This window comes from Odocoileus virginianus, chromosome 17 (genome assembly GCF_023699985.2).
Source record: "Odocoileus virginianus isolate 20LAN1187 ecotype Illinois chromosome 17, Ovbor_1.2, whole genome shotgun sequence".
Classification (NCBI taxonomy): domain Eukaryota; kingdom Metazoa; phylum Chordata; class Mammalia; order Artiodactyla; family Cervidae; genus Odocoileus; species Odocoileus virginianus.
In genome coordinates this window covers 38,569,372-38,579,570 of record NC_069690.1, presented here as the reverse complement: position 1 = coordinate 38,579,570, position 10,199 = coordinate 38,569,372, and the positions used below count along the sequence as shown (strand labels likewise).

The 10,199-nt window shown below is 53.6% G+C and overlaps 1 protein-coding gene across 1 annotated transcript; it reads right to left on the bottom strand.

Moving 5' to 3' along the window:
• Positions 1-992: 992 nt before the first annotated feature.
• Positions 993-3,204, bottom strand: CSF3 (colony stimulating factor 3). The gene is made up of 5 exons (XM_020890120.2): positions 3,171-3,204; positions 2,914-3,068; positions 2,443-2,550; positions 2,155-2,301; positions 993-1,926 (listed from the first exon to the last, which is right to left on the bottom strand). The coding sequence occupies exons 1-5, from the start codon at positions 3,181-3,183 to the stop codon at positions 1,762-1,764; spliced, it is 588 nt and encodes a 195-aa protein (XP_020745779.1). The 5' UTR covers positions 3,184-3,204; the 3' UTR covers positions 993-1,761.
• Between the last annotated feature and the right edge of the window lie 6,995 nt (positions 3,205-10,199).

The following is a 10,199-nucleotide window of genomic DNA, read 5'->3' as shown; positions in this document are numbered from 1 at the left end:
CCCACCCAGAGTCTCACTGACCGGGAGTTTCCTCTCCGGAGGAGGACTGACTTGGGGGATGAGGGTGAGCCGGGCTGAGGGGCCACGGGGCATGAGGGCAGGAGCTCTGTTTAACCCTTCCCTGCCTGTGTCACGCATCTCCAAGCCCTGGCTTCTTCAGGACCAGCTGCAGGGGGAGGGCACCCTGAGCTGCACAGCTCAGGATTCTAGCCCCCTCAGCCTGACCCTGCTTCTGAGGAGCCAGTGGGGAAGGGGAGTGGGAGGCGGCTCGAGCCGAGGATGGGAATCTTGGGAAGGGACCCGGGGACTGGTTGGCTGTCTGGGCGTCCTGGGTCTGGTGGCAGCAGCCCAGAAGCACATGTGCAGTCTTTGGCAGAGAGACTTGCCTCGGACCTGTGCTGTGAAGCGGCCCCTCCATTCTCCCCAGGTGTGAGTTCAGGCGACGGGCTCCCCGCCAGGTCAGAAGCAGAGCTCAACGAGGGAGAGAAGTGCAGAGCCTGGAATTTGGGGTCTGATCCAAGCTGTTGCCCTGACCTCAGCTCCCTGGTCTGTGTAAAAGGCCCTTCATAATCCTATCTTTATGGGCAGCTGTGAGCACAGGAGGGTGAAGGTTTATGGAAGGTGGTAGACTGAAGCGAATACTAAATCCTCCCCTGCGTCAGGCCCACATCCATCTGCATCTGGAGTGTTGAGCCCCCAGCCCACTCTCTCCTCTCCTGGTACTGCTGACCCATCTGCGTCGTGTCCTCCCCGCTAGGCTGTGGCTCCACGAGGGCAGGGAGCCTGCCTCATTACCGCTGTGCCCCAGCACCCGGCCTGGCGCCTATACCAAGTGGGTGCCAAGGAACGACCGCACCTCCTCTTCCCTCCCTCGAGCCTCGCCCGCCATTCAACTCCCCACCCGCAACCCCTGGCCAGGCACCAGCTGGACTCAGGAAGGAGGAAGGCCATTTACTGGAGACAAACACTTTATTATCGTGAAGTTTGGCTACAGGGAGAAAGTGGGGGCTGGGGTGGAAAGTGAACAGTTGAGTGTTCCTCTCACACCCCGTCACACAAGCCCCCTCATCTTTCTTTTCCGCATTCCCAGTCTCACTCAGCAAGGCAGAGACACCCAACCATCTGCCCAGCCCAGAAGAGAGTCAGAATCCTGACCCCAACCCCAGTGGGGTGGAGCAGGGTCCTGAGGCTCATGGCGTCTACAGCACATCCAGAAAAACAAGAGGCGTCACTAATGCCTGGGCTCCCCACATGAGGAGGCACAAAATGTGCCTGAAAAATGTCTTAAAAAGAAGAAGTTTCCCCAGCAAATTTGTGGGACCCCAGGGTCAAGCATCCCACTCCAGCTGCCTCTGCTGGGCTTCATGCCTGAATGCAGGGCTGGAGCCAGGGGGCAAGGACCCAGTTGGGGAACACTGCTGTTTAAATATTAAACAGGGCTGTCTCGTCTCCCACTTAGGAGACTTCCCGATGCTTCCAAAGGCCCCGAGGTGGGCACCCTCAGGGTAGGGGTTCACTGTGGCTCTCCCCAGAACCCACCACAGAGCCAGGCCTGGAACAGCCACAAGAAGTAATACTTGGTATTTACCAACTCCCTCCCAGCCCCGGTACAGAAGACGGGGGGTTTCCCCACATGGAGGTGGAAGGAAGGACCCAGGAGCCTGGGGCTCCTTTCTGTGCTTTCCTGTCTTTAAATATTAGGTTTAAATAAGCATAAATATTAAATATAGAGATAAATACACTAGAGGGGAAGAGCTCTGCTCAGGGCTCAGCAAGGTAGCGCAGGACACGGTATGCCAGCTCCAGGAAACTCTGTAGCTTGGAAGCAACCAGGACCCCTCCTGCTCGGCGCTGGAAAGCCGAGGTGAAGGTTGGCATGGTGCCCTGGGTGGGCTGCACAGCCGGGGCCACCCCCAAGTCCTCCATCTGTGGGGGAAGATGAGGTCAGCAGTCAGGGTGTGTTAGCACAGGAAGGGAAGGCCAGGGGCTGATGGGCTGTGGAAGATCCAGGGTTCACAGTGGAGCCAGGACAAGAACCAGGTCCAGGGACTTGGCTCAGCCCTAGAGAACTCCAGGGCCCCAGGCTTGCAGCACCACCTTTGGGGACCAGCTAGGTTCTGGCCCTTAAAGCTTGTTGCTCCCAATGAGACTCACCTGCAGCCAGATGTTGGTGGCAAAGTCGGTGATGTCCAGCTGCAGTGTGTCCAAGGTGGGGGCCAGCTCTGGGGAGATGCCCGCCAGGGCTTGCAGGAGGCCCTCGTAGAGAAAGAGGCCGCTGTGCAGTTGGTCCAGGCAACTCGTCTGGGGGATCGGGTGGGAGTCAGCAGATACCGCCTGGGATGCTCCCCTCAGGGCCCCCACGTGGAGCCTAGAGAACTGGGGAGCCTTCCAGGTCAGCCTACCCCCCCGCCCCCTCATCTCCCTTCTCCCCTCGGGACTCACCAGCTGCAGGGACTGGCTGGAGCAGCTGCTCAGGGGAGCCTGGGGGATGCCCAGAGAGTGCCCAAGCAGCACCAGCTCCTCCGGGTGGCACAGCTTGTGGGCAGCACACTGTGGTGGGAAGGATGCTGGGTGAGGGGGCAGCTCCTCCTCCTCCCCGCCCCCCAGCGGCCCCATGTCTCCACCTCCACATCTCCGCCTCCCCACCTGTCCTGCCAGGCTTCTCAGCCCTCTTCTTCCATCCAAGCTCCCAGCCAACCCTTCTCACTGTCGCCTAGAGGTTCTTCCCCCAGTTCCTCACCAGCCGCCCTCCCCAGGGTCTTCCTTCGCCCCGGTCCCTTCCTGCTGCTCTTTCCCACGCTTCCCTTCAGCCCCGCTCTCTCCCTCAGCTCTCCCCGTGTGCCTTCTTTCCTCTCTGCCCTGCTGCAGCATCTCTGTCACCTCCCCGTCCCAACGCTGGCCTCCCTCACTCACCAGCCTCTCCTGCAGCTCGGCGCCATCAGCCTGGATTTTCCTCACTTGCTCTAAGCACTTGAGCAGGAAGCCCTGGGGCAGGGAGCGGGCAGGGCCCAGGGGGGTGGCTTCGTGCACCATCCAGAGCACGCAGTGCCAGAGGAGCAGCTGCAGGGCTGGGAGCAGACGGGGGCTCAGGAGAAGTGCAGACCTTTCTGGAAGCCCAGGCACCCCTGCCCGCTGCCGCAGCTCTCCCCTCCCGGGACCCAGACACTCACCCATCAGCTTCATGGGGCTCTGGGCAGAAGGCTCAGCCAGGGGTCTAGGTGGGTCTGTAGGTTCTGGGTTCTGTCAGGGACCAGCTCCGGGGGCCTTTATATTTAAGCCCATGGAGGCCTGGGAGGAAATTACCTGGTGCTGCGACTAACGCTTAGTAATAGCTTCCCAAGTTTTATGTCAAATTTGTTGTCCAGGACAGTGCAGGGGGGCTGGGACCAAAAAAAAAAGTGTTTGCGAAAGTTTTGTGAAATTGTGGAATCTCTGATTCTTCTTTGACGTCTTGCCCCCCTCAAACTCCCTTCCTCCCCTCAGCCCCACCCAGGTCTGAATTGCCCCAGGGTGTTTGAACTGAACCGCTGAACCAAATGGAGCCAACGATAAAAGCCGGGGAGGCTGGAGTCTGGTTGAACCTCAAGGAAGAGGCAGGCCTGGGGCCCTCCTCCCTCCCTTCCTCCCCTGGCGTATCTCCTGAGTCAGGCCCATTAACCACTCTCTCTTGGGATCCTTAAACCACCTGCTCCCAGGCCCCCAGTTTGGAGGAGGAAGAAGCTAGTTGCCTCATTTCTATCCCCCCCAAGTCCCAGGCGATAGAAATTGACTCTCTGATTGCCCTCTTGAGGGGCCAGAGACCTGAGATAAGGACATTGGGGTCTGGCCTCCTGTTCCCACCCCACACTTTAATGGGCATCCTCCCAGTTTCCATCCTGAACTGATTATCTGGGAACTCCCCAATCCCCCCATGACTCATCCCTTTGCCCCCGGAATCCTGGCAGAGACCAGAGGAAACCGGATGTCTGTCCCGAATGAAGCAAGACCCTTTGAGGCTCTTGGGTCACCTGACCTTGTCCTTCCTCCTCCTCTTGCACTAACCGCCCCCCCGCCCCCACCCCCAGCCAGTGCCTCAGCGCTTTGGAGTTGAGGGTCTGGGACAGGTGGCTTCCCTGGCGGGGTTCACTGCCAGCGGACGAGTGTGTGCTGCCCTTCGGGGAGAAGGGCTGGGGTGAGAAAGAAGAAACCACCTGGCCTCAAAGCCAAGAACCACGCGCTGTCCAGGCTGGAAGAACTTTCGGCGTCTGTTCCAACACCGTGAACTGGGTCAGTGAGCGAAGAGGCTTGCCCAAGGTCAGGGATAGCAGAGTCAGTGTTATAACCCAGACTTCTGCCTCGGGTCTGAGCGTTTTCCACAGGCCCTGGGGCCTGCCTGGGGCAGTGTGGCCGACTGCATCTGAGACTGTCACTTTTCCTCCCAGTTCACCCCACCAGGTGCCAGAACAGTCTTGGGAAGAGGAGTGGGTGTGTCTGACTGGGCCAGGCCGTCTCTGGGGTGGGGGTGCCCCCTGGTGGTCACAGCTGGCAGGGCCATCAACTGTGAATCAATTCGCGACCTGCTTCTGGTCCTGGCCGTGCTGGACAGCCCTGGTCCCCACTCTACCTTAGGCCAGGCAACTGATTAAGCCCAGTTCTGGGCCCACCTTCACGGGAAGAGAGGGGTGAGTTTAACAGAACTGTTGGGAGGCAGGGCAAGAGTTCTCACAATCATGCCTCCTCTCCCTTGCCTTAAGGACCTCCAGAGTACACAGCCCACACCAGATAATGTGTTGGGCACTCCCTGTTGTTGTTCAGTCACTAAATCATGTCTGACTCTTTGCAGCCCCACGGACTGCAGCACACCAGGCTTCCCTGTCCTCTGCAATCTCCCAGAGTTTGCTTAAATTCTTGTGCATTGAGTCCGTGATGCCATCCAACCATCTCATCCTCTGGCACCCTTTCTGCTGCCCCCAGTGTTTCCAGCATCAGGGTCTTTTCCAGTAAGGTGACTCTTTGCATCAGGTAACCAAAGTGCTGGAGCACCAGTGTCAGTCCTTCCAATTAATATGCAGTGTTGATTTCCTTTAGGATTGACTGGTTTGATTTCCTTGCAGTCCAAGGAGCACTTCCTGCAAATTGGCAAATTCACTCTTTTAATAAGCCTTATGACAAACTTACCAGAAAGATCTCCCCCTTTACAGAAGATGAATCTGATCTTGAAGAGGTTAAATGACTTGCCCCAAAATAGCAGAGCCAAGGTCTGCGCTGTGCCAGGGTCTTCAGCTCTTAACTGTTGAATCTCTGTGTTCTGCCTTCCTCACCTGTGACCAGGCCAGCTCTAGACCCAAATTTTAATTTTCACTTACAGTGCAGGTGTGTCAGATGTTTGGCTCAGAAAATGCTAATTCTAACAAGGGTGGCCAGAATGGTGAAAGGACTCAAGATGTTGATTTGAAAAAAGCAGACTTTTTTTTTTTAAAAACTTTTTTTGGTGAAGGGGCTGCACCATGTGGCACCTTATTTTCCAGACCAGGGATCGAACCTGTGTCCCCTGCAGTGGAAACACAGAGTCTTAACCATTGGACCACCAGGAATGTCCGCAAACTGGCAGTTTTGTCTGGCAAAGAGGAGAGGTTGTTGCGTGGTTTCAGGGACCTGAAGTGGGCTAGGGAGTGGAAGCCATGGCCAGTCAATTTTCAGCTCAAGAAGAGAGTGTTCTAACCACCCGAGGTGTTGAAGGATGGGGTGGGCTGTTTTCAGAGGAAGTGGGACTGTCTGGCCACGGAGGTGTTCTGGCCTCCATCCCATACGGAGAGAATCTGGGTGAATGCTGGCTGAAAATTACAGGGCACCTCTTATATGCCAGGCACCTTCCGTTACACTTTCGTCTTTCATCCTATCAACCGAGTGTGCATAATCTCCATTATAGACAAGGGTTGGCCTCAGAGAAGGGAAAGGTCCAAGATCATAGAACAAATTGGGGGCAGAGCCAGGCAGGATTTGTGGCCACCCTTCCCGAGCCCCCGTCATTCTTATTACACTGTCTTCCTGTTCAGAGAGATGTACTTCTTGGATGACTGGTCAGTCCAGGTTTCAGCCCCACCCATGAGAGAGTAAAGACCAGGCAGAGAGAAAGTTACTGGTTCTGATACATGTGGGCTGAGGCAGACTGAAACGATCTCTCAAAGGGCCTGGCCCCAGAGACCCCTGGCTGTTATTCATCCTTCCAGCTTCCTCAAGGCTTTCCTAGTTATTTCTCAATGGCCGGAGTGGGTGGATAGCTTCCACTCACACTTCCTGTTTTCATCTGAAACTGGGTTGGGAGCACTTCCCCCGCCCCCCTTCATTTTTGGCCACAACACGCACCACATGGGGATCTTTGTTCCCCGACTAGGGATCAAACCTCTGCCCCAGAAGTGGATGCACTGAGTCCTAACCACTGGACTGCCAGGGAAGCCCCAGAATGTCTTTATACAGGCTCTGGAGTAATGTCTTTGCTGCAGACTTGGCCTGTGGGCCGAGATATGTACACCCCAAGTTGAGAATGAGTGTTACATTTTTTTTAATGGCTGGAAAAAAATCAAAAGAATATTTTATCACATGTAAAAATCACACAAAGCCAGTGTTCATAAATAATTTGTTTAGGACTTCCCTGGTGGTCCAAGGATTAAGAATCTGCTTGCCAATGCAGGGAACATGGATTCAATCACTGGACTGGGAAGATCCCACAGGTCGCAGGGCAATTAAGCCTGGATGCCACAACTACTGAGTCTGTGCTCTAGAGCCCACACACTGCAGCTACTGAAGCCTATACACCTAGAGCTTGTACTCCAAGACGAGAGTGGCCACTGCAACGAGAAGCCTCTGCCCTGCGACTGGAGAGCAGCCCCTGCTCGCTGCAGCTAGAGCAAGCCCACTCACAGCGCTGAAGACCCAGCACAGCCAAAAAGAGATAATTTGTTTACATATTGCTTATGTAAGTCCCCTTTCGAGAAGGGCAGAAGTGAATAGCTGTGACTGCGGACATGGCTCACAAGTCTGAAAAACGTATTGTCAGACCCTTTAAGAGAAGTTTGCAAAGTATGTACACAGAACACAGGCACACAGGGACACAGAAATGTCCTCTGGAATGTTATCTGTAACAGTAAGCCAATGGCCACCAATAAATTAATACATTGTGGCCCATTCATACCACCTGTTCCTCCCCACCCTTCCAGAATAAAAACCCATGAGGAGAGGAGTTTGTTTTATTCAGTTGTATTCTTAGTCCTTGGAATGGTGCTGGGTGTGGGTTTAAACATGATAAGACCTCAAAACCCATATTGAGTGAAAGGAACTTACTTTCAGGTGATACATCATTTGCAAAGACTTAAAAAGACAATACTGTATGTTGTAGTAAAAGTACAAAAGTGTAAACTGGAAGGCTACGTACTGATTTTAGCAGAGTGGCTGTCTTGAGGGAAAGATGGGCTTTAAACTTATGTCATGTTATTCTTTGTACTTCTCTGTAGTTTTCTAACTAAAAAACAAGACTGGAAGGTAGAGAACACAGTGAGCTCTCCAAGCATAAAAATAACACTGAATTTCTCCAGGAGAAGAAAGCCAAGCCAATGAGGATGAATTACAAGAAATTTCCAGATACTGAGCAGACAGAAAAATGGTCCATAGACTCAAGGTGGGCGAGACCAGGAAATCATGACAAATAACTCCAACTCTGTGAACAGGATTGATACACTCTGATCCATTACCAACCAGGAAAGGGTCTGGGGCACTTTGGGCTGGTGGTGACTTCAAGATTTGTCATTTTGAATAATAATAATTACAACTAATTATCACACACTCAGAAATAGTCATTTTACTTCTTTTCGGCTGGGCTGGATCTTCGCTGCCGTGTGGGCTTTTCTCTAGTTGTGGTGAGCAGGGGCTACTCTCTAGCTGCGTTGCAAGGGCTTCTTACTGTGGTGGCTTCGCTTGTGAAATGCGGGCTCCAGGGCGTGTGGGCTTCAGTAGCTGGGGCTCTGAGCCCTGGGGCGAAGCCTCAGGAGTTGTGGCACATGGGATTAGCTGCTGTGCAGAGTGTGGGATCTTTCCAGATGAGGGATAGAACCCGTGTCTCCTGCATTGGTAGGCGGATTCTTTACCACTGAACCACCAGGGGAGCCCCAGAAAGTCATTTTAAAGGTCAGGCAAAGTGGTCAAGGGCCAGAAGGACAGCGATGTGAGGACAAAAACCAACCAACCAACAAGAAAACAGAGCCACAGACTGAAACTGGAAGGCTGCACACACCCTACAGAATGGGACCCCAACTTGGAATCACACCGGCCAGGGTTCACATCCCACCTAAGCCTGTCCTCACACCCTGGAAGGGCGTGGAGGCAGTGCTCATCCTTCCTGGAAAGGAATTAAAGATCTATTTGATTTTTGAATTGGCCTATAAAATGGGGAAAAGATTGAATCCTTAAAAAAGAAAATAAAGTTTGGATGCAAGGAACTAAGGCAAGGCCAGTCTAAAACATGCCTTTGATGGAATTAGGGCTATCCACAGATGAAAATGCAATGCATGCATACTAAGTTGCTTCAGTCATGTCCGACTCTCTGGGACCCTATTGTTTGGACTGTAGCCTGCCAGGTTCCTCTGTCCAGGCAAGAATACTGGAGTGGGTTGCCACGCCCTTCTCGAGGGGATCTTTCTGACCCAGGGCGTGAGCCTGCGTTTCTTTTGTCTCCTGCACTGGCCAACAGTTTCTTTACCACTGCCGCCACCTGGGAGTGTACAGTGCACCTTGCCTAACAAACAAGACTTTATTGAACTCAGTGTGCTAGGCACTGGGCAGTCCTGGAGGGACAGATAAGCCTCAAGTTCTCTAAGAATCTGCAATCTAGTTGGAAAGATAAGGCTTTCCTACCACCTCCTAAGAGAAGAATTCCATTACCAATAAGTGGTGGTTCAGAAGCTGGGGAGTTGAATCGCTAAGAGGCAGGATGTCTGGAAGATGTGTAGAAATCAGCAAGCTGGAGGGACTTCCCTGGTGGTCCAGTGGCTTAGACTTCCCACTCCCAGTGCAGGGGGCCTGGGTTTGATCTCTGGGCAGGGAACTAGGTCCCACAGGCCGCAACTAAGAGTTGGCCTGCTGAGACTAAAGATCCCGCATGCTGCAATTAAAAAGACAGATCCTACAGCTGCAGTGAAGACTGAAGATCCTGTGTGCAGCAAGTGAGACCAGCGCTGTGCTAAGTTGCTTCAGTCGCGTCTGACTGTGTGGCCCCATGAACTGTATGTAGCCCGCCAGGTTCCTGTCCGTGGAGTTCTCCAGGCAAGAATACTGGAGCGGATTGCCATTCCCTTCTCCAGATCTTCCAGACCCAGGGACAGAACTGGCATGTCTTATGTCTAACCTGCATTAGCAGATGGCTTCTTTACCACTAGCGCCACCTGGGAAGCCCAGTACAGCCAAATAAATATATATAAAAAAAGAAAATTAAAGAAATCAGCAAGGTGGAGAGCAAGAGCCCGATAAGAGAGGGAATGCAGCTGAGAGGGAGAAGCCCATGAGGCGCCATTCAGATAACAGAGCTGGCAGGATGTACACCCCAGGTGCCAGCCCAAGAACACGAATAATGCAAATGCCCAACAAGGGGTGCATCACTGGCTGAGGCTGAAGACTTGGTGAGCCGGGCAGGTCCATTTTCTTGCCATATACTGCTGGCGGAGGTGGGTGGGGGCTACAGGGAGCCCCCTCGTGCCTGACTCCTCCTCCCTGCTTTCAGGGAGGAGCCCATCCCCCCGCTCCTCAAGGGCCAGCTGGGCAGGACCCTGCTCCCAACATGGTGCAGCCTTGCTGGAAACCCTTCTCTCCTCGTTGAATCTCAGCTGAGGGCCAGACTCTCACATTTTGTTTGATCCATTGGAAGCCTAGATTCCTAATTTTAGAGCCAGGAGGTCACTGAGTATAATCATTTATTTGACAGATCTGGCAAAAGAGCCTGAGAGGTTTAGAGAGTTGCCCAATTATTTGAGAGCCAGTTAGATACAAAAGAGCAAACCCAGGCCCTTCTGACCCCAGATCAGAGTCTCCAGCCCCTGGCCACCGCCTCATCTACAGCTGCACCAGGTCCTCAGATCATGCCTGGGGCTGGCACTCCCAGGCCAGGAGAAAAACCTGGGCCTGTTAACACTGTACCTGTGAGGGCAAAATAGAGTAACTGATACACAAGGAGC

Excerpts from the sequence above, each read along its gene's own strand:
- CSF3 (XM_020890120.2), bottom strand. Across the intron at positions 2,551-2,913 it reads CCGAGCTGCAGGAGAGGCTG|TGTGCTGCCCACAAGCTGTG; the intron begins GTGAGTGAGGGA and ends TTCCCACCACAG. Across the intron at positions 2,302-2,442 it reads CCAGCCAGTCCCTGCAGCTG|ACGAGTTGCCTGGACCAACT; the intron begins GTGAGTCCCGAG and ends CCGATCCCCCAG.